This window comes from Hylobates moloch, unplaced genomic scaffold (assembly GCF_009828535.3).
Source record: "Hylobates moloch isolate HMO894 unplaced genomic scaffold, HMol_V3 SCAFFOLD_15, whole genome shotgun sequence".
Classification (NCBI taxonomy): Eukaryota; Metazoa; Chordata; class Mammalia; order Primates; family Hylobatidae; genus Hylobates; species Hylobates moloch.
The window spans coordinates 61,970,068-61,991,373 of record NW_026652290.1 but is presented as its reverse complement, the minus strand read 5'-3'; the positions used below and the strand labels follow the sequence as shown (position 1 = coordinate 61,991,373).

At 36.1% G+C, this 21,306-nt stretch overlaps 1 protein-coding gene across 20 annotated transcripts in view; it reads left to right on the top strand.

Annotated features, from left to right (window-relative positions):
• EHBP1 (EH domain binding protein 1) overlaps positions 1–21,306 on the top strand; it is a 399,042-nt gene that overhangs the window by 165,369 nt on the left and 212,367 nt on the right. For all 20 annotated transcript variants that reach the window (XM_058429082.1, XM_058429086.1, XM_058429083.1 and 17 more), the window contains one exon: positions 4,649–4,788. In XM_058429082.1, coding sequence (XP_058285065.1) covers positions 4,649–4,788 — 140 coding nt within the window. The remainder of the gene's footprint in view (positions 1–4,648; positions 4,789–21,306) is intronic.

Genomic DNA, 21,306 nt, shown 5'->3' with positions numbered 1-21,306 from the left:
TCTTATGGCATACCAATCATTTTTGCCATTCTTTGTTTCAGAGGCTGAATTAAGGGAACTCTTTGTTACTTATAAATAGTCTCTTTTGACTCCAGAGAATGTACAATAATATAAATGTGATCACAGCTGGTTTCAAAATTTAAACTGTATATTTTAGGATATTATAAGTGTTTTATATTTCAGTGTCTTCAGTGTAGTAGTCTGTACTCTGAAGTACACAGAGTTCAATGTGTAGAACTGTTTGATGCAATCGAGACATGAGAGGAACCCAAAATGAAAAGTTTAGGATAAAAGGGATGAAATAATTAAGGGAACTCTTGCCAAATCATATTCCTTGGCTCAACCTTCCAAAAATCATGTAGGAAGGTACAGTTAGATAAGCAGTTTATTGTAATCATTTTCTTTTCAAAAATCACTTCTTAAGCACTGAGTCAGCATTGCACAAAGATTTCTAGATTCCATTCTAGTCTCTTAAAAGAGTAAAATTCTAACTTGACAAAATGAGGTGAACATACCTACAAAGGGGGAAAAAGTAAGATTCATCCTGGTTATTGCATACAATCAAGTCAGGAGTAAGTGAATGTTATGGGTGTTGTGAAAGGGTTCGTACCTAAGTGGAGTGGAAGATGAAGAGACAGGAGAAATGGAAATTCTATACCTAGACTTAAAAGGTGCGGGGAAAGAGACAGCTGTGAACATTTTATCTAATCTGAATCACAGTTCTGAATGTATTTGACCTGGTGGAATGTGGTTACTATAATTGGCCATGTCTACTTGACTGATTAGACTGGATTCTGTGCGTCAGTCAGAATGAGATGTTTGACACTCATCTACATGGCAACACATGACTTGTGAGATAACAGTAAGCCTCCTCTCTGGAAAGTTGGATTCTAAGCCAGTGTGGTAGAGAGACAGTGCAGAATGGAAGCATCTTAGTCTTTCATCTCAGGACCTTAAATTATAGACTTAAATACTGAGTAATTAAAAATAAAGATCTTACCCTGAAGCTTAAGCCAAAATAAAAGGAAAGGAAACACAGGAAGAAGAGACACAAATTCAGAGAAGATCCTTTGAGGGTGGACTTCCTTCCACTGGGCAAAAGCTGTAAGTGAATCAGCACCATTCGGGGGAATCTGGGTGAGAGGAAATTCAGCCAAACCAAATGTCTCAATTTGAATTGAAAAGGAATTCTTTCCGAACATCCTAAACTCCCTCTCTACCTCCTCCTTCTTTGCTTGTTACCTTCCCCAAAGAAAAATGTTCAGGGTTAAAATATGAGGAAATTTAAATGGTATGCAATTAAGCAAGTTAACTTTTTTTTTTTTTTTTTGAGACAGAGTCTCTCTCTGTCACCCAGGCTGGAGTGCGGTGGCACAATCTCGGCTCACTGCAACCTCCACCTCCTGGGTTCCAGTGATTCTCCTGCCTCAGCCTACCGAGTAGCTAGGATTACAGGTGTGTACCACCACACCTGGCTAATTTTGTATATTTTTGGTAGAGACGGCGTTTCACCATGTTGGCCAGGCTGGTCTTGAACTCTTGACCTCAAGTGATCCACCCACCTCGGCCTCCCAAAGTGCTGGGATTACAGGTGTGAGCCACCGTGCCCAGCCAGCAAGTTAATATTTTAAGAATGACATTTTGAAATTGTCTTCTCTTGATAAGAGAGCAATTTGTAAGACATTCATGTAAGGTAATAACAACTTTTTTGCTCATGCAAACTTTGTGTCACTAAATTTATTTTAAAAAGGGGAAATGACTTTGTTAACTCTAAGGCTTATATGAGATAAGATGCAAAGAATTTTTTAAAACCAGTTTAGTCTGTAAAGCCATACTATATTTAGAAGATAACGGTGTATTAAGCATTAGTTTACAAAGAAACAGTATCTTAATTTGGCTTTCTGAATTTGGGGGAAGTATAGCAAAGTAAAAATTAATTTGTAAATAATATATATTTCATTCACTGTAGTTTATTTGAAATTTAAGGTGAAAATAATACATGATGCAAATATAAATGATTTGACTTTGAGTACTTAATGTAAACTTTATAAATTTGTACTTAAAATGCTTAAAACATTTAAAAAAGTTTAGATTTATCAAATACATGGTATTTAACTTACAATCATCCAAGGTAGTTTTTTTAATCTTGTAACTCTTAAAAAGGTTAGACTTTGTTTTTAAAGTGCTTTTCCTGCTATAATAGTTTCTTAACTTTTGGGCGGTTATGGCCCTGTTGGAAAAACAGTATACTTAAGCAAGATTTAAGTGTGATTTACAGGGGTTTACCACTTTGTTTCCCTCCTACCCACAAACTCAAAAGCCTACATGGCCTTCAGATTTAAAATCTTGTTCTAATTCCTTTGGGAAGTTTGAATATTTTGAACTCTAGATCTTATCTGATTTGCAAACTGTCTCACTGTTTTTGAAACAAGTTGTTGTTTCCAGACTTAATTCTCAGGAAACCGTACTTTAATTCCAGGAAGAAAATTTTAGGCCAGGCACAGTGGTTCACACCTGTAATCCCAACACTTTGGGAGCCTGAGGTGGGAGAATCACTTGAGACCAGCCTGAACAACATGGCAAGACCCCCTCTCTACAGAAATTTTAAAAATTAGCTGGACATCGTGCTCTATGCCTGGGGTCCCAGCTACTGAGGAGGCTGAGGCGGGATGATTGCTTGAGCCCAGGAGGCTGCAGTGAGCCATGTTCACGCTGCTGTACTCCAGCCAGCCTGGCTTATAGAGTGAGACCCTGTCTTAAAAAAAAGAAAAAAAAAAGAAAAGAATATTTTAGTCTCCCATATATATCTACAGCACAGAATTCAACTAATTCCTACCAGTTAAATTTTTTTTTATTATTTTATTTCAATAAATAAGTGAAACAGGTGGTGTTTGGTTGCATAGGAAAGTTATTTAGTGATGATTTCTGAGATATTGGTGCACCCATCTCTTGAGCAGTGTACACGGTACTCAATGTGTAGTCTTTTATCCCTCACACCCCTCCCACTCTTCCCCGTAGGTCTCCAAAGTCCATTATATTACTTTTAGGCCTTTGCATCCCCTTAGCTTAGCTCCCACTTATACGTGAGAACATACGATGTTTGGTTTTTCATTCCTGAGTTACTTCAGTTGGAATAATGGTCTCCAACTCCGTCCAGGTTGCTGCAAATGCCATTATTTTGTTCCTTTTTAAGGCTGAATAGTGTTATATGTTGTGCGTGTGTGTGTGTGTATATATATTATATATAATATATATAATACTATATATACTACTATATATTATATATAATACTACTATATATACTGCTATATATTATATAGTAGTATTGTGTATATATTATATATAATATATATAAATATGTAATATTTATAATTATATATTTATTTATATATTAAATATAGTATATATAATATATAAATATGTAAATAATTATAAAATATATTTATATTATATATTTATACATATACACTATTACTCCTGCAATAGTGGCCATAATTTAAGAATAAAAAATAATAGATGTTGGCATGGATGTGATGAAAAGAGAACAGTTTTACACTGCTGGTGAGAATGTAAACTGGTACAACCACGATGAAAAACGGTATGGAGATTCCTTAAAGAATTAAAAAGTAGAACTACCATCTGATCCAGGAATCTCACTGCAGGATATCTACCCAGAAAAAAATAAGTTATTACAGGAAAAAGACACTTGCACATGCAATGTTTATAGTGGCACAATTTGCAATTGCAAAAATACGGAACCAGGCTAAAAGCTCATCGACCAATGAGTGGATAAAAAAAATGGTGCATATATATATATATATATATATATATATATATATATACACACACACACATATACACAATATGGAATACTACTATATATATAATATATATGGCTTGTATTACAGGCGCATGCTACGATGCCCGGCTAATTTTTGTGTTTTTAGTAGAGATGGGGTTTCACCGTGTTGGTCATTCTGGTCTCGAACTCCTGACCTTGTGATCGCCTGCCTCGGCCTCCCAAAGTGCTGGGATTACAGGCATGAGCCACCGCTCCCGGCCCATATATCTTCTTTTAAGAATTGTCTATTCATGTCCTTAGCCCACTTTTTGATGGGATTGTGTCAGTTTTTTCTTGCTCATTTGTTTGACTTCCTTGTAGATTTTGGATATTAGTCCTTTGTTGGATGCATAGTTTGTGAATATTTTCTCCCACTCTGTGAGTTGTCTGTTTACTCTGCTGATGATTTCTTTTGCTGTGCAGAAGCTTTTTAGTTTAATAAGGTCCCATCTACTTGTTTTTGTTGCATTTGCTTTGGGGTTCTTGGTCATGAACTCTTTGCCTAAGCCAATGTCTAGAAGAATATTTCCAATGTTATCTTCTAGAATTTTTATGGCTTCAGGTTTAGATTTAAGTCTTTGATCTAACCAGTTAATTTTTAATCTTATTAGCTCTTTACTAATTAAGCATGCCATTTAAAAATTAATGAATATGAGTATTTAGATTTTTCAATATTCTTGTACAACTGATAAGAAAGACTTATTCACATACCTTGTAGAAAGAAGGAATTTATTGTTTTCTTGAGGAACCATCATTTTTCTAACTGTCATTTAATACAATGTGTTATGTTTTGAATCATTGTTGTAGAGACGAAGACATGCAAAGTTTGGCTAGTTTGATGAGTATGAAGCAGGCTGACATTGGCAATTTAGATGACTTCGAAGAAGATAATGAAGACGATGATGAGAACAGAGTGAACCAAGAAGAAAAGGCAGCTAAAATTACAGGTTGGTTTTATTAGCATTAAACTAAAAGTTTATCTTTTGTTGCAGAGTTCAAAAACTCATTCTCATTTCCCAGGAAAAAACAATTCTGCTTACTGGGGTTTTTTTTTTTCTTTAAGCCTTTCTACAATAAAATATGCCATTTAGTTCTCTGAAAACTTTCCATGCTGTTTATAACAGATTTTAGCAGTTTGAGATCAAGTACAAGGATGGTCAAAATAACAAAAAGCATTCTTGAATTATAGTACAAAGCAACTAAATCTGGTCATACTTATTTTGTCAATGTGTGGATGAAACCTCTGTAAGTAAAGATCTGCCTGTAAAGGATAATAGGACACAATAAGGAGATGGATTGGCCAGCTTCTTCTATTTCATATTCGTTTATTTACTTGAATTATGTGGACATTCTGTGTTTTGAATTTATATATCTTATGTATCCTGGTATTGAAGCTTCCATGCAGGTATTCCTTCAAGCTGAGTTGATCAAGCTACAAAGATGTTAAGTGGTTAGAACTTGTTTTTATTAATTGGTCAATAAATATTTATTGACAATTTGGCTATCACACTTAAGCAATTGATGTTATACTTCTATTATTGCTGTGAAAATTAAGCACAATTTACATATTCCTTTTAGTTAAATTAATTGCTCTAAATTTCTGAATTGATGTCCCTTCACTTCTTTTTTTTTTTTTTTTTTTTTTTTTTGAGACGGAGTCTCGCTCTGTCGCCCAGGCTGGAGTGCAGTGGCACAATCTCGGCTCACTGCAAGCTCCGCCTCCCGGGTTCATGCCATTCTCCTGCCTCAGCCTCCCAAGTAGCTGGGACTACAGGCGCCCGCCACCGCGCCCAGCTAATTTTTTGTATTTTTTTTAGTAGAGACGGGGTTTCACCGTGGTCTCGATCTCCTGACCTCGTGATCCGCCCGCCTCGGCCTCCCAAAGTGCTGGGATTACAAGCGTGAGCCACCGCGCCCGGCGTCCCTTCACTTCTATCATCTGTTTACCTCTTGGTGATTTTTTCAAATTCATTTGGGCACTTTGTCACTCATCTTTTGGTTCTGCCTCAACTCTTGCTATCATGTGGGGGATTTCCATTTACTCCATGGATCACTTATTTAACTACTCAGCTAAAATGTTCTGTGACTTCCTTGACTCTGAAGACCTTCACTTCCATTCCACAACAAGAAATCTATCATAAGTAGCTGCTCAGACTTGTGTGTAAAATTAGATGTTTTTTCATGTGTAAATTTTATTATTTTCTAATTTGTGATTGCAGTTTTGATTTATTATTTGGCCCACCCATGTTTTGGAGAGTGTGTTTTACCATGTGCTTTGTTTATTTCTAGTTTGTTTGCTTATTCATTCAAATAAAATTCAAAAGTCTCTTGAATTTCAAATGTTTTAAAAATTTTATTGAGGTTTTTTATTTGTAGTCTAGATACATGATTTATACATTTTCTATAAATATGTTTTTACCTGTATATTCTATTTGTTGAATTCATCATTAGACTCAACTTCTCATTACAGGCATAGTTTGTTTTACTGAACTTTGCTTTATTGCACTTCACAGATTTTTTTTTTTTTTTACAAATTGAAGATTTTTGGCAACCCTACATTGAGCAAGTCTATCAGCTTAGTCTATCAGTCTTACCAACAGCATGTGCTCACTTCATTTCTCTTTGTCTCTGTGTCATTTTGGTAACTTTTGCAATATTTCACACTTTTTCATTATTACTATATCTGTTATAGTGATCTGTGACCAATGATCTTTGAGTTACTATTGTAATTATTTTGAGATGCCATGAATTGCACCCGTATAAGACAGCAAACTTAACCAAGTGTGTTCTGACTGCTCCACCAACCAGCTGTTCCCTAGCTCTGTTCCTCTTCTTGGGCCTCCTCATTCCCTGAGACATAACAATGTTGACATTAGGCCAGTTAATAACCCTGCAGTGCCTATGGGTGTTTAAGTGAAAGGAAGAGTTGCATGTATTTTCCTTTAAATAAAAAGCTAGAAATGATTAAGTTTTGTGAGGAAGGCATGTCTAAACTAAAGACAGGCCAAATGCAAAGGCCTCTTCTGCTAAACAGTTAAACAAGTTGTGAATGCAAAGAAAAAATTCTAGAAGGAAATTCAAAGTTCTACCCCAGTGAACACATGAAAGATTTAAAAAATGCATAAAGCCTTATTGCTGATACAGAGAAAGCTTTAATGGTCTGGATAGAATATCAAACCAGCCATAGCATTCCCTTAAGCCAAAACCTAATCCAGAGCGAGGCCCTAACTCTGTTCAATTCTGTGAAAGCTGAGAAAGGCGAGAAAGCTGCAGAAGAAAAGTTTGAGGCTAGCAGAGGTTGGTTCATGAGGTTTAAGGAAAGAACCCATGTCCATAACGTGAAAGTGCAAAGTAAAGTAGTAAATGCTAATATAGAAGCCACAGCAGGTTATCCAGAAGATCTAACCAAGATCATTGATGAAGCTGGGTACATTAAACACTGATTTTCCATGTAGACAATACTGCCTTCTATTGGAAGAAGATGCCATCTAGGAATTTCACATCTAGAGGGGCAAAGTCAACACCTGGCTTCAGAGCCTCAAAGCTTCAAACAACAAGTTAACTCTCTTGTTAGCACATCTTTTTATAGCATGGTTTACTGAATTTTTTTTTTTTGAGACAGAGTCTTGCTGTCACCCAGGCTGGAGTGCAGTGGCACGATCTCGGCTCACTGCAGGCTCCGCCCTCCAGGGTTCACGCCGTTCTCCTGCCTCAGCCTCCCGAGTAGCTGGGACTACAGGCGCCTGCCACCACACCCGGCTAATTTTTTTGTATTTTTAGTAGAGACGGGGTTTCACTGTGTTAGCCAGGATGGTCTCGATCTCCTGACCTCGTGATCCGCCTGCCTCGGCCTCCCAAAGTGCTGGGATTACAGACGTGAGCCACTGCTCCCGGCCAACTGAATATTTTAAGACCATTGTTGAGACCTGCTGTACAGAAAAAAGATGCTTTCCAAAATACTACTACTCATTCCTTTTTAGTACGCTCCCTAAAAAAGCAACACCACTGCTCATTGACAGCATACCTGGTTGCCCAAGAGCTGTGATGGAGATGTACAAAGAGATTAGTGTTGTTTCTGCAGCACATAGTTCAAGGAGTAATTTTGGCTTTCAAGTCTTATTATTTAAGAAATACATTTTATAAGGTGTAGCTGTCATAGGTAGTGATTCCTCTGATGATCTAGGCCAAGTCAATTGAAAACCTCTTGGAAAGGACTCACTGTTCTAGATGCCATTAAGAATTCTGTGATTCATGGGAGGAGGTCAAAATATCAACATCAACAGGAGTTTGGAAGATAGAAGAGGCTGATTCTGATCCTCATGGCTGACTTTGAGAGGTTCAAGACTTCAGTGGAGGAAGTAACTGCAGTTGTGGTGGAAAAATAGCAAGAGGACCAGCATTAGAAGTGGAGCCTAAAGATATAACTGAATTGCTGCAATTGCATGATAAAACTTGAATGGATGAGGAGTTGCTTCTCGGGCTGAACAAAGAAAGTAGCTTCTTGACATGGAACCTACTTCTGGTGAAGATGCTGTGAACGTTGTTGAAATGACAACAAAGGATTTAGAATATCACATCAACTTTGATAAAGTGGTGGCAGGGTTTGAGAGGATTTATTTCAATTTAGAAAGCAGCTCTACTGTGGGTAAAATGTCAAACAACATTGCATGCTACAGAGAAATTTTTAATGAAAGGAGGATTCAATTGATGCAGCAAACTTCGTTGTCTTATTTAGGAAATGGCAACAAGTATTTTAAGAAATTACCCAACCTTCAGCAACCACTACCCTAATTAATCAGTAGTCATCAGCATCAAGGCGGACCCACCAACACCAAAAAGATTATCACTTACTGAAGGCTCAGATGATTGTTAGCACTTTTTAATTAAGGCATATATGTTGTTCTTAGACATAATGCTATTGCACACTTAATAGACTATAGTATAAACATAACTTTTATATGCACTAGGAAGCCAAAAAGTTTTTGTGACTTGCTTTATTGCAATATTCACTTTATTTTAGTGATCTGGAACCAGACTAGCAATATGTCTGAGATTATACCTGCACAGTTGAGGCTGGAACAGCATGGATTGAACTGCATGGGTCCACCTATACATTATGTTTTTTCAACCAAACACATGGAAAATACAGTATTCACAGTGTACAAAACCTACATACATATGGAGGGCGCACTTTTCATATATGTGGGTTCGGAAGGGCCAGCTTTGGGACTTGATGTATGTATTTTGGTATAGACAGGGTTCCCGGAAGCAATCCGCCATCTATACCAAGGGATGACTGTATATGTATCTTTTTTTATAGTTTATTTTTAAAGACCGAAAACTTCTCTGCTAAATTATTTATTCTATAAAAGTTTATTCTCTTAAAGCCTCATTATAGTTTGTATCAGTTTGCCCCATTTAATGCCTCTTGCCTTGAAATTTTGCCTGTTGATATTTGTAAACAATGGTTTTTTTAGATTTTTATTTTCTTGGCATATTTGTCACTTGATTTTTAACCTATCTGAGTTATTTTAAGTGCTTCTTTTATATACAGCATTTGGTTGATTTAACTTTATAATCTTTGCCCTTCAACTGATATGCTTAAATGTATTTATATTACTTTATTTATACTTTTATTTTGGGGCTTTTCTTATTTTTTCCACCCATCCCTTACATGTTGCTTTTCTTAGATTTTCTGTATTTAAACATTTTTCGTAGAGTAACTTAGAAGGTACATAACCTAGTTTCATTTTAGGCTGGTATTCTCTCAAATAAATAAATAAGCCAGACAGAAAAATGAGTAAACTTTTATTTCTCTACTTACATTAAAAATAAAGCAAAATTTATTGACTCTCTTCTTGTAGAATGAGAGATGCAGTATGATTCTCTTCTTAACTTTATTTAAACCCTTCCCTCCAACTCCTATTGGCTATTGTGTTTATTTCAATAACATTTTGCTAATTCTTTTCAATAGTATGTACTGACATTTGCATTGTATTTTATAATGATGTCAGCAATAATTTTTTAAATGTGATATCTTTCCCACCTTTGAGTTTTGGCTTCTTTTCTTTTCTTTTCTTTTCTTTTCTTTTCTTTCTTTCTCTTTCTCTTTCCTTTCTTTCTTATTTTGGTTATATGGCTATCTGGAGTATTTCCAGAAGAATAAGTGGGTGTCTTTCCCCTAGTACTACCACTCACCTTCTACCTTGTCTTAGTTTGCTTGGGCTGCTGTAACAAAATACCTTAGGTTGGGTAATTTGTAATCAACAGAAATTTATTGCACACAGTTTTGGAAGATGGGAAATCCAAGATGAAGGAGCCTGCAGATTTGTTATCTGGTGAGAGCCTGTTCCATGTAGATGGTGCCCTGTATGTGTCTTCATGTGAAGGAACAGCAAAGAAAATGGACAAGGGAGAAACTTGCTCCTTTTTTTTTTTTTTTTTTTTTTGAGACAAGGTCTCTCTCTGTTGCCCAGGCTGGAGTGCAGTGGCACAGTCTCGGCTCACTGTAACTTCCACCTCCCAGGTTCAAGGGATTCTCCTGCCTCAGCCTCCTGAGTAGCTGGGATCACAGGCATGTGCCACCACACTCAGCTAATTTTTGTATTTTTAGTAGAGATGGGGTTGAACCATGTTGGCCAGGCTGGTCTTGAACTCCTGACCTCAGGTGATCCACCCGCTTCCCTCCCAAAGTGCTGGGATTATAGGCGTGAGCCACCGCGCCCGGCCCTTAAAGCCTTTTATGAGAGCAATAGTATTATCCACGAGGGCAGAGCCCTCATGAACTAATGACCTCTCCGTAAGCTCCACCTCCTAATACCTTCACCTTAGGGATTAAGTTCCAACATAGGAATTTTGGGGGGACATCAACATTCAGACCATAATATACATGTCCTTCAAAATTTAATTCACTTGTCACATACTCTGAGAAGCCTTTGATGCCCCCTCCCTCTTAAGCTTGACCATTCCATCCTTTATGGTACTACCATATACAAATGTACGCTTTTTCCTATAGACTGAGTTTTTATAATTCCAGTGGGATATTAATTGGATCTTTTTAGTTAGAGAATATGGTTTATTATTTGTAGATGGCTTTTGATTAAAACTAAATCTCAATTAGACACGGGTACTTTTAAGTAGGAATTTTTAAAACCACACATTTGCAGTTGTTTTGAGCAGTATTGTGCTATTTTGATCACAGCAGTAGGAGAAAAAATGATAATATGTTACAGTTTCTACACTAGTATTGAAAGGAAGAGTAAGAACAGTAGTTTTTTGAGGAAAATATAGATGTAATGATTCAGTAATTATTAGATGTCATAGCTAAACCCTTGTTGATTAAACATACACTATTCCTTATTTTCTAAAATTCCTTTAAGAGCAGTAATTTTCTTTTAGACAGTTTAAAATTCTCTGAACCTAATTGAAGAAATTGTTTTGAGGCAACTTTGGATGCCTCTATTTTGTGTTATTTACATTTTTTATATTTTATGAAATTCCCTGGAAGTAGAAACTATGTTTTAATCATTTTTTCATCTCTAGCTTCCAGCACATTATCTGAAACATATTAGGAATTGAATATGTCTTAACTGAAAGGCCATAGTGAATGAATGAAGCTTCATTCTGTCTGGCTTATCTTGTTCCATTTGACATTTAATCACATAGTATCTTGTACAGGGTAGAGTGGTTCCATTTTATAGAAGGAATATGTTCTGGAGGGCACACATAATTCAAAGCTCAGTAATTCAAAACTAGTTTTCTAAAAGGAATGAATGTAAATTGTGTGTGTTGAAGAAGAAGGGGCGGGTGGGGCTGTGGGTGCCTAGATGTATGTTCTAAGTCCTAATAAATTCACAATCACTGTAGCATATTTTTTTATTTGATATTACAGTTTTTTTCTTGTCATTTTCTATTATGTTTGCAGAGTATGATAACCTAAATTAATAGCACAGCATTTTATGGCAGTTGTGTGGCTTCCTTAGTTGTATTTTTGAACACATGTAAATCCCATTCTAAAGTTACTAACTTTCAGGGATATATTTTTTTAGCAACAGCACGACCACTTTAAAAGTGTTTGAGTGAAGTAGTTTTAGCATAATAAAAAGTTTATTGAAATTTAACAGCATTAATGTTAAAATAATAGCTCAAGAAAACAAAATGGACATATTTTATAAATATAGTTACAAATAAAGTATGGTATTTTTATTTACCAGCTAAAGTGGCAATAACTTAAAAACAGTTTGTATTAACTCTTCCTTCCAAGTTTGAAATTGTTATTGACACAATTTTTATGGAGGAATTATTATTTTAAATTGTTCCTGTTAATTATATCTTAATATTGCAATCTAAATGCATAAAGTACAATTGCATTATATCACTAAAAATTATATTGAATGTATTATTTCTCCAACAAAGCTCAGAATTTCTTGAGGGAACAGACTGTTAACAATTGTGTACCTCTTAGATTGACATCTCATGGTTATTCATGTAGTGAGTAATTTCTTATGGAAAGGTGCTGTTAAATTAGCAGTATTTGACAAAACATCCTCCAAAATTACAGTCTTTGCTAGGAGGTGAAAGTAAATCCATGGTATCTGTACTTGCACTGATCAAAAATCCCTACACTGTTCTGAGACAGACTCCCCTGCTAAATAGATACATTATTTGGGGACTAGCTCTCAGGCAGGAACCATTTATTGATGCTACTTCTATAGATACATTTTACTGAGGTGCAGCACCAGTGAATAGGCAGAATAATTTTGAATTACAGTTGGAAAAATCACTGAAATGTAGCAGGAGTGATAGACCTTGGAGCTGGTGAAAAAATGCCTTTTAATAGAAAGTTTGCTGCAGCCAGTAGTAGAAATTATGAAACCATATGGTTTCAGAACAATAAATACCGGCAGTCACACAGTGCTTGAGCCAGTATTTGGCAGTATGATGTTTGGAATTCATGTTGAATTTCTGAATACACACCAACAGGAAGAAAAATAAAGACCCCTGTATTGTAAAGACAAGGCCCTGTTGAATACATCACAGAAAATCAAGTTCAACTGAAGCAGTTTACAGTAAGCATTGTTAAGAGAACTTAGACGTTATGAGGCTCCTGAAAGACCGCTGATATTCTTAAAGTTTGTTGTGTTGCAAAGATCACCATGGGGTCTACCTAAAATCAGCCCGACATTCAGTTTCATTCACATGACCTACATAGGCCAAACAGTATTAGATTCACTTAAAAGGATATTGGATAGGAAACACAGTATGCCAGCAGGGTATTCCTTTTTCACCAGAGTCTTCACAGCAATCCGAATACTGTTGTTTATCCCCTACCATCAAATGACAACTTGGGTACAAAGCGACAAGATTCACATAGTTAAGAGCAGGGATTGCCTTGTCTTAAAATCCCCATGCAGCACAAGAGCAGATTATCTTTTTTTTTTCCTTTTAATACCCAAACTGGTCTGAGCTAATACATTTGTACCAGTTTCATGGGTACAGTTTCCAAGGTTCCTATAAGGGACATGCACATTTATAAGAGTCTCCACATTCAGAGAAGCTAAAACCTGTAGCCTTACACCAGCTATATAGTTCATTCAGAATCTTCCCATCCAGATGCAATTTGTCAATCAGGTTTGATTTTTACCAAAAGCAATGTTTCCTGGTGTTTGTTAATCCTTTTCCCATAGTTGATAAAGTTAATTTGGGAGAAGGAAGAGAGAGTGACGTATTGGCTACCTTCAGGGAACAAAATCTAACAGCACAGATGGTAGTAGAGGAGATACCAATTACATATTGAGGAGCTAGAGCTGATGATGGTATGACTCAGCCCTCTGAGATTAAATTCTACTTACTAGGGCTATGAATGGAGATAAATAGGTATCCCACCTTTTATTAGAAGGTTCCTTAGAATAAATATGGGACTCTGGTCAGAGAGTAGGGCCATTAATTTGCTTCTGGTTTTTACCTGGCATCCACCCACCAGTACCTAGGCATCTCATGAACAAAATCATAGGATTGTTATGGGCTCAATTAAAAAAAAAAGATTAGCCAGGCTTAGTGGCATGTGCCTGTAGTCCCAGCTACTTGGAGGTTGAGGTGAGAGGATTGCCTTAGCCAAAAAAAAATTTGTTTAAATAAATTAAAATGGCCAACTATTTTGGAGGTTGGTTAAAAGGATGAGAATATCTGGAAAACTGCCTCTGTTATTTAGTCACTAAGGTTGGGAATAGGAGGAAAGCAGAGAGGTAGGGCAATTCTGATCCCTTGAGGCAATAAGTTTATAAGGTATCATAGCTACCTTATTTTTAAAGGAGTTTGAAACCCTAGGATGAGAGACTGACATCATCAGGAATATATCTTTGCAGTCTTAGAACTCAAATATATCAACTCAGAGAATAGCAACGGTAGCAGAAAACACAGACTATAAATTCAGCTTGCTTTCTCTGTCACTCTTAAATGCTAATGCTGCTTTATTTGTACTTATGACACTAAACATAATCTAGCTTCCCCAACTCCTGAGGCTCTGGGAGAGTTCTACTGATACCGAGAACCCATCTGACAGGGCTTGGATGGGAACGGAGGCTCTAAAAAAGAAGTCAGAAGCCTTCCAGTATTTAGGGGAGGAGCCAGGAGACAATTAATATTCAAAGTACCTAAATGAGTTCACTAAGGATTTATCCTAGGAATTCAAGGTTAGTTTAACCACATTAATAAAGGAAAAAAATTATATAATCAATTCAACAGATACAGAAAGGAACATTTGACAAAATTCAACACCAAGTTTCTTAGAAAAGTTTCAATAGAAGAGAATTTATTTATTTTGATAAAGGACATTCATGAAAAGCTACAGCTAACATCATACTTAATGGTGAAACATTGAACACTTTTCCCCCTAAGATTGAGAACAAGGCAAGGATGTTTGCTCTTACCATTCAACATTATATTTGAAGTTCTAGCAAAGTCACAGGATATAAGATCAATATAGAAAAATCTACTGTATTTTTATATATGAACAACAAACATTTGGAAAATGAAATTTAAAAAATTTCATTTAGAGTAGAGGTAAATAAAAAACAGACTAAGAAATAAATTTGACATAAGATGTGAAAAACCTCTAACTAAAAATTATAATACATTACTGAAGGTAATTAAAGAAGACCTTAATAAGTGGAGAGATAACCTGTGTTCATAGATTAGAAGATGCAGTATTGTTAAGATATCATTTTTCCTCAAATCAATCTATAAATCCAACTCAATGCCAGTCATAATCCTAGCAGGTGTTTTTTAAAAATAAAGAAATTCAAAAGTGATTCTAAAGTATATTTGGGGATGCAAAATAACCAAAAGAATCTTGAGAAAGAACTGAATTATAATAGTAATGCTACCTGACATGAAAATTTACTATAAAGCTATAGTAATCAAGATACTGTCAAATTGGCATAGGATAAATAGATCAACAGAACAAAACAAAGTCCTGAAATATACCCAAATGTGGTCATTTAATTTCAACAAAGTTGTCAGCATAATTCAGTGGGGGAAAAAGTCTTTTCAATAAATGATGCTGAACAACTGGATGTTTGTATGGAAAATGAACCTCAACCCCCACCTCTCCACATACATTAATTCAGTGTATTCATTATAATTAATAACAAACATTAATTCAAGATAGATCATAGACCTAAATACAAAACTGTAAAGTGATGAAGCTTCTGAAAAAAAGCAAAACAAAAACCTAGAATCCTGTGTTTTTGTCCTCATGGTAGGCAGAGGGTTTTAACAGATGACACAGAAAGCAATAACCAGAAAGGAAAAATTTGATAGATTAAACTTAATCAAAATTTAAAACTCACACTCATCAAAATAGATTATTTAAAAAGCCAGGCATAGTGGCACGCACCTGTAGTCCTAGCTACTCGGAGGCTGAGGTGGGAAGATAGCTTGAGCTCAGGAATTCAAGTCCAGCCTGGGCAACATAGTGAGACCCTGTCTCTTAGGAAAAAAGAAGACCATTAAGAAAATGTATGAGCAAGTCATAGATTAGAAGAAAATAGTCACAAAGCATATATCTGTCACAGATCTTGTTTCCAGAACAGATTTTTATAAAAATGCCTTACAGCTAAATAATAAAAAAGACATGCGACCTTATTTTTTTTAAATGGACAAAGATTTGGACATATGGTTCACAAAGAAAGATCTATCACTAGCCAAATGGCACATCAAAAATACATCACTTTTTTTTTCTTTTTGGAGATGGAGGGTCGCTCTGTCACCCAGGCTGGAGTGCAGTGGCGCAATCTTGGCTCACTGCAAGCTCTGCCTCCTGGGTTCACGCCATTCTCCTGCCTCAGCCTCTCCGAGTAGCTGGGACTACAGGCGCCCGCCACCACGCCTGGCTAATTTTTTGTATTTTTAGTAGAGACGGGGTTTCACCATGGTCTCGATCTCCTGACCTTGTGATCCGCCCGCCTTGGCCTCCCAAAGTGCTGGGATTACAAGTGTGAGCCACCGCGCCCGGCCTAAAAATACATCACTTTTAATCAGGGAGATGCAAATTAAAATCACAGTGAGATATAACTCTGTATCTACTAGAATGGTTAAAATTTAAAAGATTGGCAATACTAAATGTTGGCAAGGATGTGGACCAACAAACTCTCATCCATTGTTGGTAGAATGTATAATAGTACCATCACATAATGAGTTTCTTTTTTTTTTTTTCTTGAGACAGTCTCACTCTGTCACCCAGGCTGGAGTGCAGTAGCATGATTTCAGCTCACTGCAACCTCCACCTCCCAGGTTCAAGTGATTCTCCTGCCTCAGCCTCTTGAGTAGCTGGGACTACAGGTGTACACCACCATGCCCAGCTAATTTTTTTTGCATTTTTATTAGTGATAGGGTTTCACCATGTTGGCCAGGCTGGCCTCGAACTTCTGATCTCAAGTGATCCTCCCACCTTGGCCTCCCAAAGTGCTGGGATTACAGGTGTGAGCCACCATGCCTGGCACATAGCAAGTTTCTTACAACACTAAACATATGCCTACCCTCTGACCCAAAAATTCCCCTCCTTGGTATTTACCCCAAATAAATGAAAACATGTCTCCAAAAGGATTTGCACAATGATATTCATAGCAATTTATTCGTAATAGTCCCAAACTGGAAATAGCTCAGGTGTACATCAACAGAAGAATGACTAAACTGTAGTATGTTCATGAATGGAATACTACTCAGCAATAAAAATGAACTACTGATATGCCCTACAACATAGATGTACCTCAAAACCATTATGCTTAGTGAAAGAGGCTTTACATAAAAGATATACTATATGATTTCACTTATGTGATGTTTTTAGAAAAGGCAAAACTAATCCTGTGTGAAAAACATTGAAATACTGATAGCCTGTGGGACTGGGGATTGACTGAAAAGAGGCAAGAGAGAACTTTGGAAGATGTTGCAGATGTTATGCAGCTTGGGTCACATGGGTGTATATGTCTGTCAAAATTCATTAAATTGTACAGTCTAAGATTTGTGCCTTTATGTGTATGTGTAAGTAAAATATTGGAAAGTAGCATGTAAAAATTATAGTAAATATGTTAGGTTTGTAAGAAAATGAATGATTTCTAACTTTCTGATTTATTAATCTACTGTGTGGTATAGCTGGTCTCCTGACTGTGTCCTAATGAATTAACACCTCCCAATATTCATGCTCTTTTATAATTTCCTCCTTTGCAGCTGAGCTGGCCCGGTAAGTCACTTTACCCAATATAATAAAATAGAAGTGACTATGTAACTTCCAAAACTAAGTTGGAAGATGCCTTTTAGCTTCTGCTTGGTCCTCTCATAATGCATGCTCTAGGAAAAACCAGCTGTCATGTAAAAAGTTCTTGTACCTTGAGACTGCATTGCTGAGAGGAACCCCAAACTAGCCATGTGGATGGGCCACTTGGAGAGAGAGAGAGATGCTGGGCCATCTGTGAGTTGTTCTAGCCTTTTCAGCCAAGATCAAACGTGAGTAAAGCCATTTTGGATATCCAGCCCTGTCAAGCTTTCAGATGACTTCAGCCCACTGCCATCTAACTACAATGAACTACCCAGCTAAGTCCAGTCAACCCACAGAACTTTGAGAGATAATAATTTGTTGTTTTAAGTCACCAAATTTTGAAGTGGTGGCTTAAAATATAACATTTCTATAGATAAATGAAACATTATAGATACATGCATACATGCGTAGACATAGAGATACATAGATAAATAAAACAGTGTATCTATAATGTAAAAATAAAGGATATTTTATATCTTCCTGCCTTTATAAGATGATGCAAAGTATTATGACTCATTCGGTTCATTCATTCATTCATTTACAACATACATTAAGTCCTAGCTATGGGCTTAAAATTGCTAGTTGTTAGAAATACAAGATGAACATGACATAGTAGCACAGCTATTGAATTCTATTTTTAACATATTAAGTGTGTGAGGGGACTATCTAGGATCATTAGAGTAGAAGTGCCCATTAGGTAGTTGGTAATTCAAGTCTGGCACTCAGTATGTATTTGAGAATTATCTTCATTTATGTGTTTGTAGTTAAGCCAAGAGAATAGATGAATTCTTTCAAAAAGAACAGATTTAGGGGAAAAATGGGACCTATGATGGGATCCTAGGCAGAGGGAAGAGTAATTATTATTAAAACAGACTGAGACAGAACTCTCTGTCTGAGATAGGAGGAGAATCAGGAGATGCTAGTATCCTAAAAGAGGCAATCACATATTTATGGGCTTAAGCCTGTGGAGAAAGTGACATCTTTTTTACCTTGATCTCTGCCAGAAAGTTGAAGAGTTACTATTTTAGACCATCTTAAAATAAGACATACCTGAATCTTGTTATAATTTAGAGAATAACGAAGATACTGTAAGATTTGCAGGTATATTCTAGCCTCTAGAAAGTTGTTTTTTTGTTGTTGTTGTTGAGACAGAGTCTGGCTCTGTCACCCAGGCTGGAGTGCAGTGGCGCAATCTCGGCTCACTGCAAGCTCTGCCTCCCGGGTTCACACCATTCTCCTGCCTCAGCCTCCTGAGTAGCTGGGACTACAGGTGCCCGCCACCACGTCTGGCTAATTTTTTGTATTTTTAGTAGAGACAGGGTTTCACCATGTTACCCAGGATGGTCTCGATCTCCTGACCTCGTGATCCGCCCGCCTCAGCCTCCCAAAGTGCTGGGATTACAGGCGTGAGCCACCGCGCCCGGCCTCTAGAAAGTTTTTTTTTTCTTTTAACTACAGACTTTCTTAAAAGGAAAAAGCCACCTACTCGTCACTTGTCATGCTGCCATCCCCATCCCCACCTTTTTTTGTTCAATGTGATAATCTCTGGTGGTCAATTTCTATCTTCTTTTGCCTTCCTTACTGTAAGGAAGAATCTCAAATTATTTGACCCTTTGCTTTGATTGCCTGACCCTAATTTAGTTTCTCTTCTTATTCTCATCAATGTGAAGCAGGTCCATACTGACATACAGTTACAGGAAATATATGGGTTTATTGCTCAATTTGTATAGTAGTAGAGGAGAAATTTTCACTGAAATATGACATTATTAGCATTTTCCAAACATTTTCAATTTTCTGTGAAACAAGACTTTATAAAGTAATAAAGTATTATATAAATATATTGGGTTGGGTAGTAGTTTTGGTCAGGGTAGCATGTAACTGAAAAAAACTTCCCATTAAAAAAATTATCCAGGAATAAATTTTTGTTATAAATTTTCTTTTAAGTTAATTTTTTCCAATTGTAAAAGTAAAACATTGTAGAAAATTGGAAGAAACAGAAGAGTACTTTTTTTAGAAAGAGAAATACATAACGAAATTATATATTTTAGAGTTTTGACCCACATAGCAACTGCCAATTGAAGTATTTGCATGGGAAGTTTCACCAGCTGTCTAAAACTAATAGCCCAGTCTCAGTTGCTATCCATAGTCATCCAACACACAAACACAGCACTTATCCTAGATTTCTTTGCCTATCCTCTATGCCAAATTAATCATCAGATCTTCTTAATTTATTCTTCAATTAACAAGTATTTATTGAGTGCCTTCCCTCATGGAGTGGTGATGCTTTGTCTTGCTTCCTATCCTTTCTTCCCAAATGCTGCCACCACGTTGCTGCTGGAATGTAGTTTCTGAAGTACGCTAGATTCCCATAACTCTCAGAATAAAGTTCAAATTCTTTAGTTTGATCACAACAATCTTCATGATAGGACATTTGCCAGCCCCATCTCATTCCATTTCCTATCGCTGGCATCTTAAACTCCAATTTGCAGTTCTTCAAGTATGTCATGTTCTGTCTCCCTTTATCCTCATCCATATCCTCTTTTATTTTAATAATCATAATGTCTGTTTGTCTTGTGTTAGCTCAAATGTAGATAAAAATCCAGAAAGCCCTCCTAACCTCTGAGTTATATATCTCTCTTTCAGTTAGTTTCCCGTAGCCTACAGTGCTATCTCAATGATAATGTTTATCATACAGTATATATTACTTTACTTGCCTATCTGTCCCACTAAAATATAAAGCCATGAGAGCAGGTACTAGCACAGGCATGTAATAGGTACTTGATAAATGCTTATTGAATAGATAAGTGGTTTTATTTGGACATTGCTTTTTTATGATTTGTGTTAATATTTATTTGCAAACCAAATAAGGGAAGCATTGGTATAGATAATCAAAATTACCTTTTCACTCTGTTAATGTAAATGAAAGTTGTAGAAGCAGAAGTTCTAGGAGTGAAGCAGGGATTTACTTAAGCTAAGGATAAATGGTAGAAACTACTAGGACAGTTTGTCATTAGTGAAGAGAATGTAAAGAAGAGATTACTTTGAATTAGTTAATGAGGAAATGGCCATAAGTGGTTTTAGATGTCACCAAAAGCATGATGATGAGGAAGACACACTCTAAGCGTTCGGAAAAATAATTCAGTCATGTTAATAGAATCATCTTGATAGTATTTTTAAAAATGCCGACATTATACTTGAAATTCTATGGAACAATATTAATGTTTTGAAGGTAAGGACTAACTCTAATACTTCTATATTCCCTGCAGTGCTCAAATATAAGATGTTTAATAAATGATTGATTTCTTCTCTCATTAAGATTACTTTTAGGAACATAAAGTAATTAAAACGTCTTAGCTATACAAAGAAAACTACAAATATTTGAGCACTGTGTAAACATTTTTTGACCTATTGCACATATAGGAATATAGGACTAATAAATAATACTAAGATACATGATAAAATGTGGATAATACTTCTTTGGTTATTTATGAGAATCAACTGATTGTGGATGCAAAGCCTTTCCTACTGTTTAATAATTAACTGCTATTATTTCTTTTTATATTTTATATTTTCAAAGTTATTCATATTTTGTATTTACAAAGTTATTCCTGTGGGGCAAATAAATAATACTGATATACATGGTAAGATATGA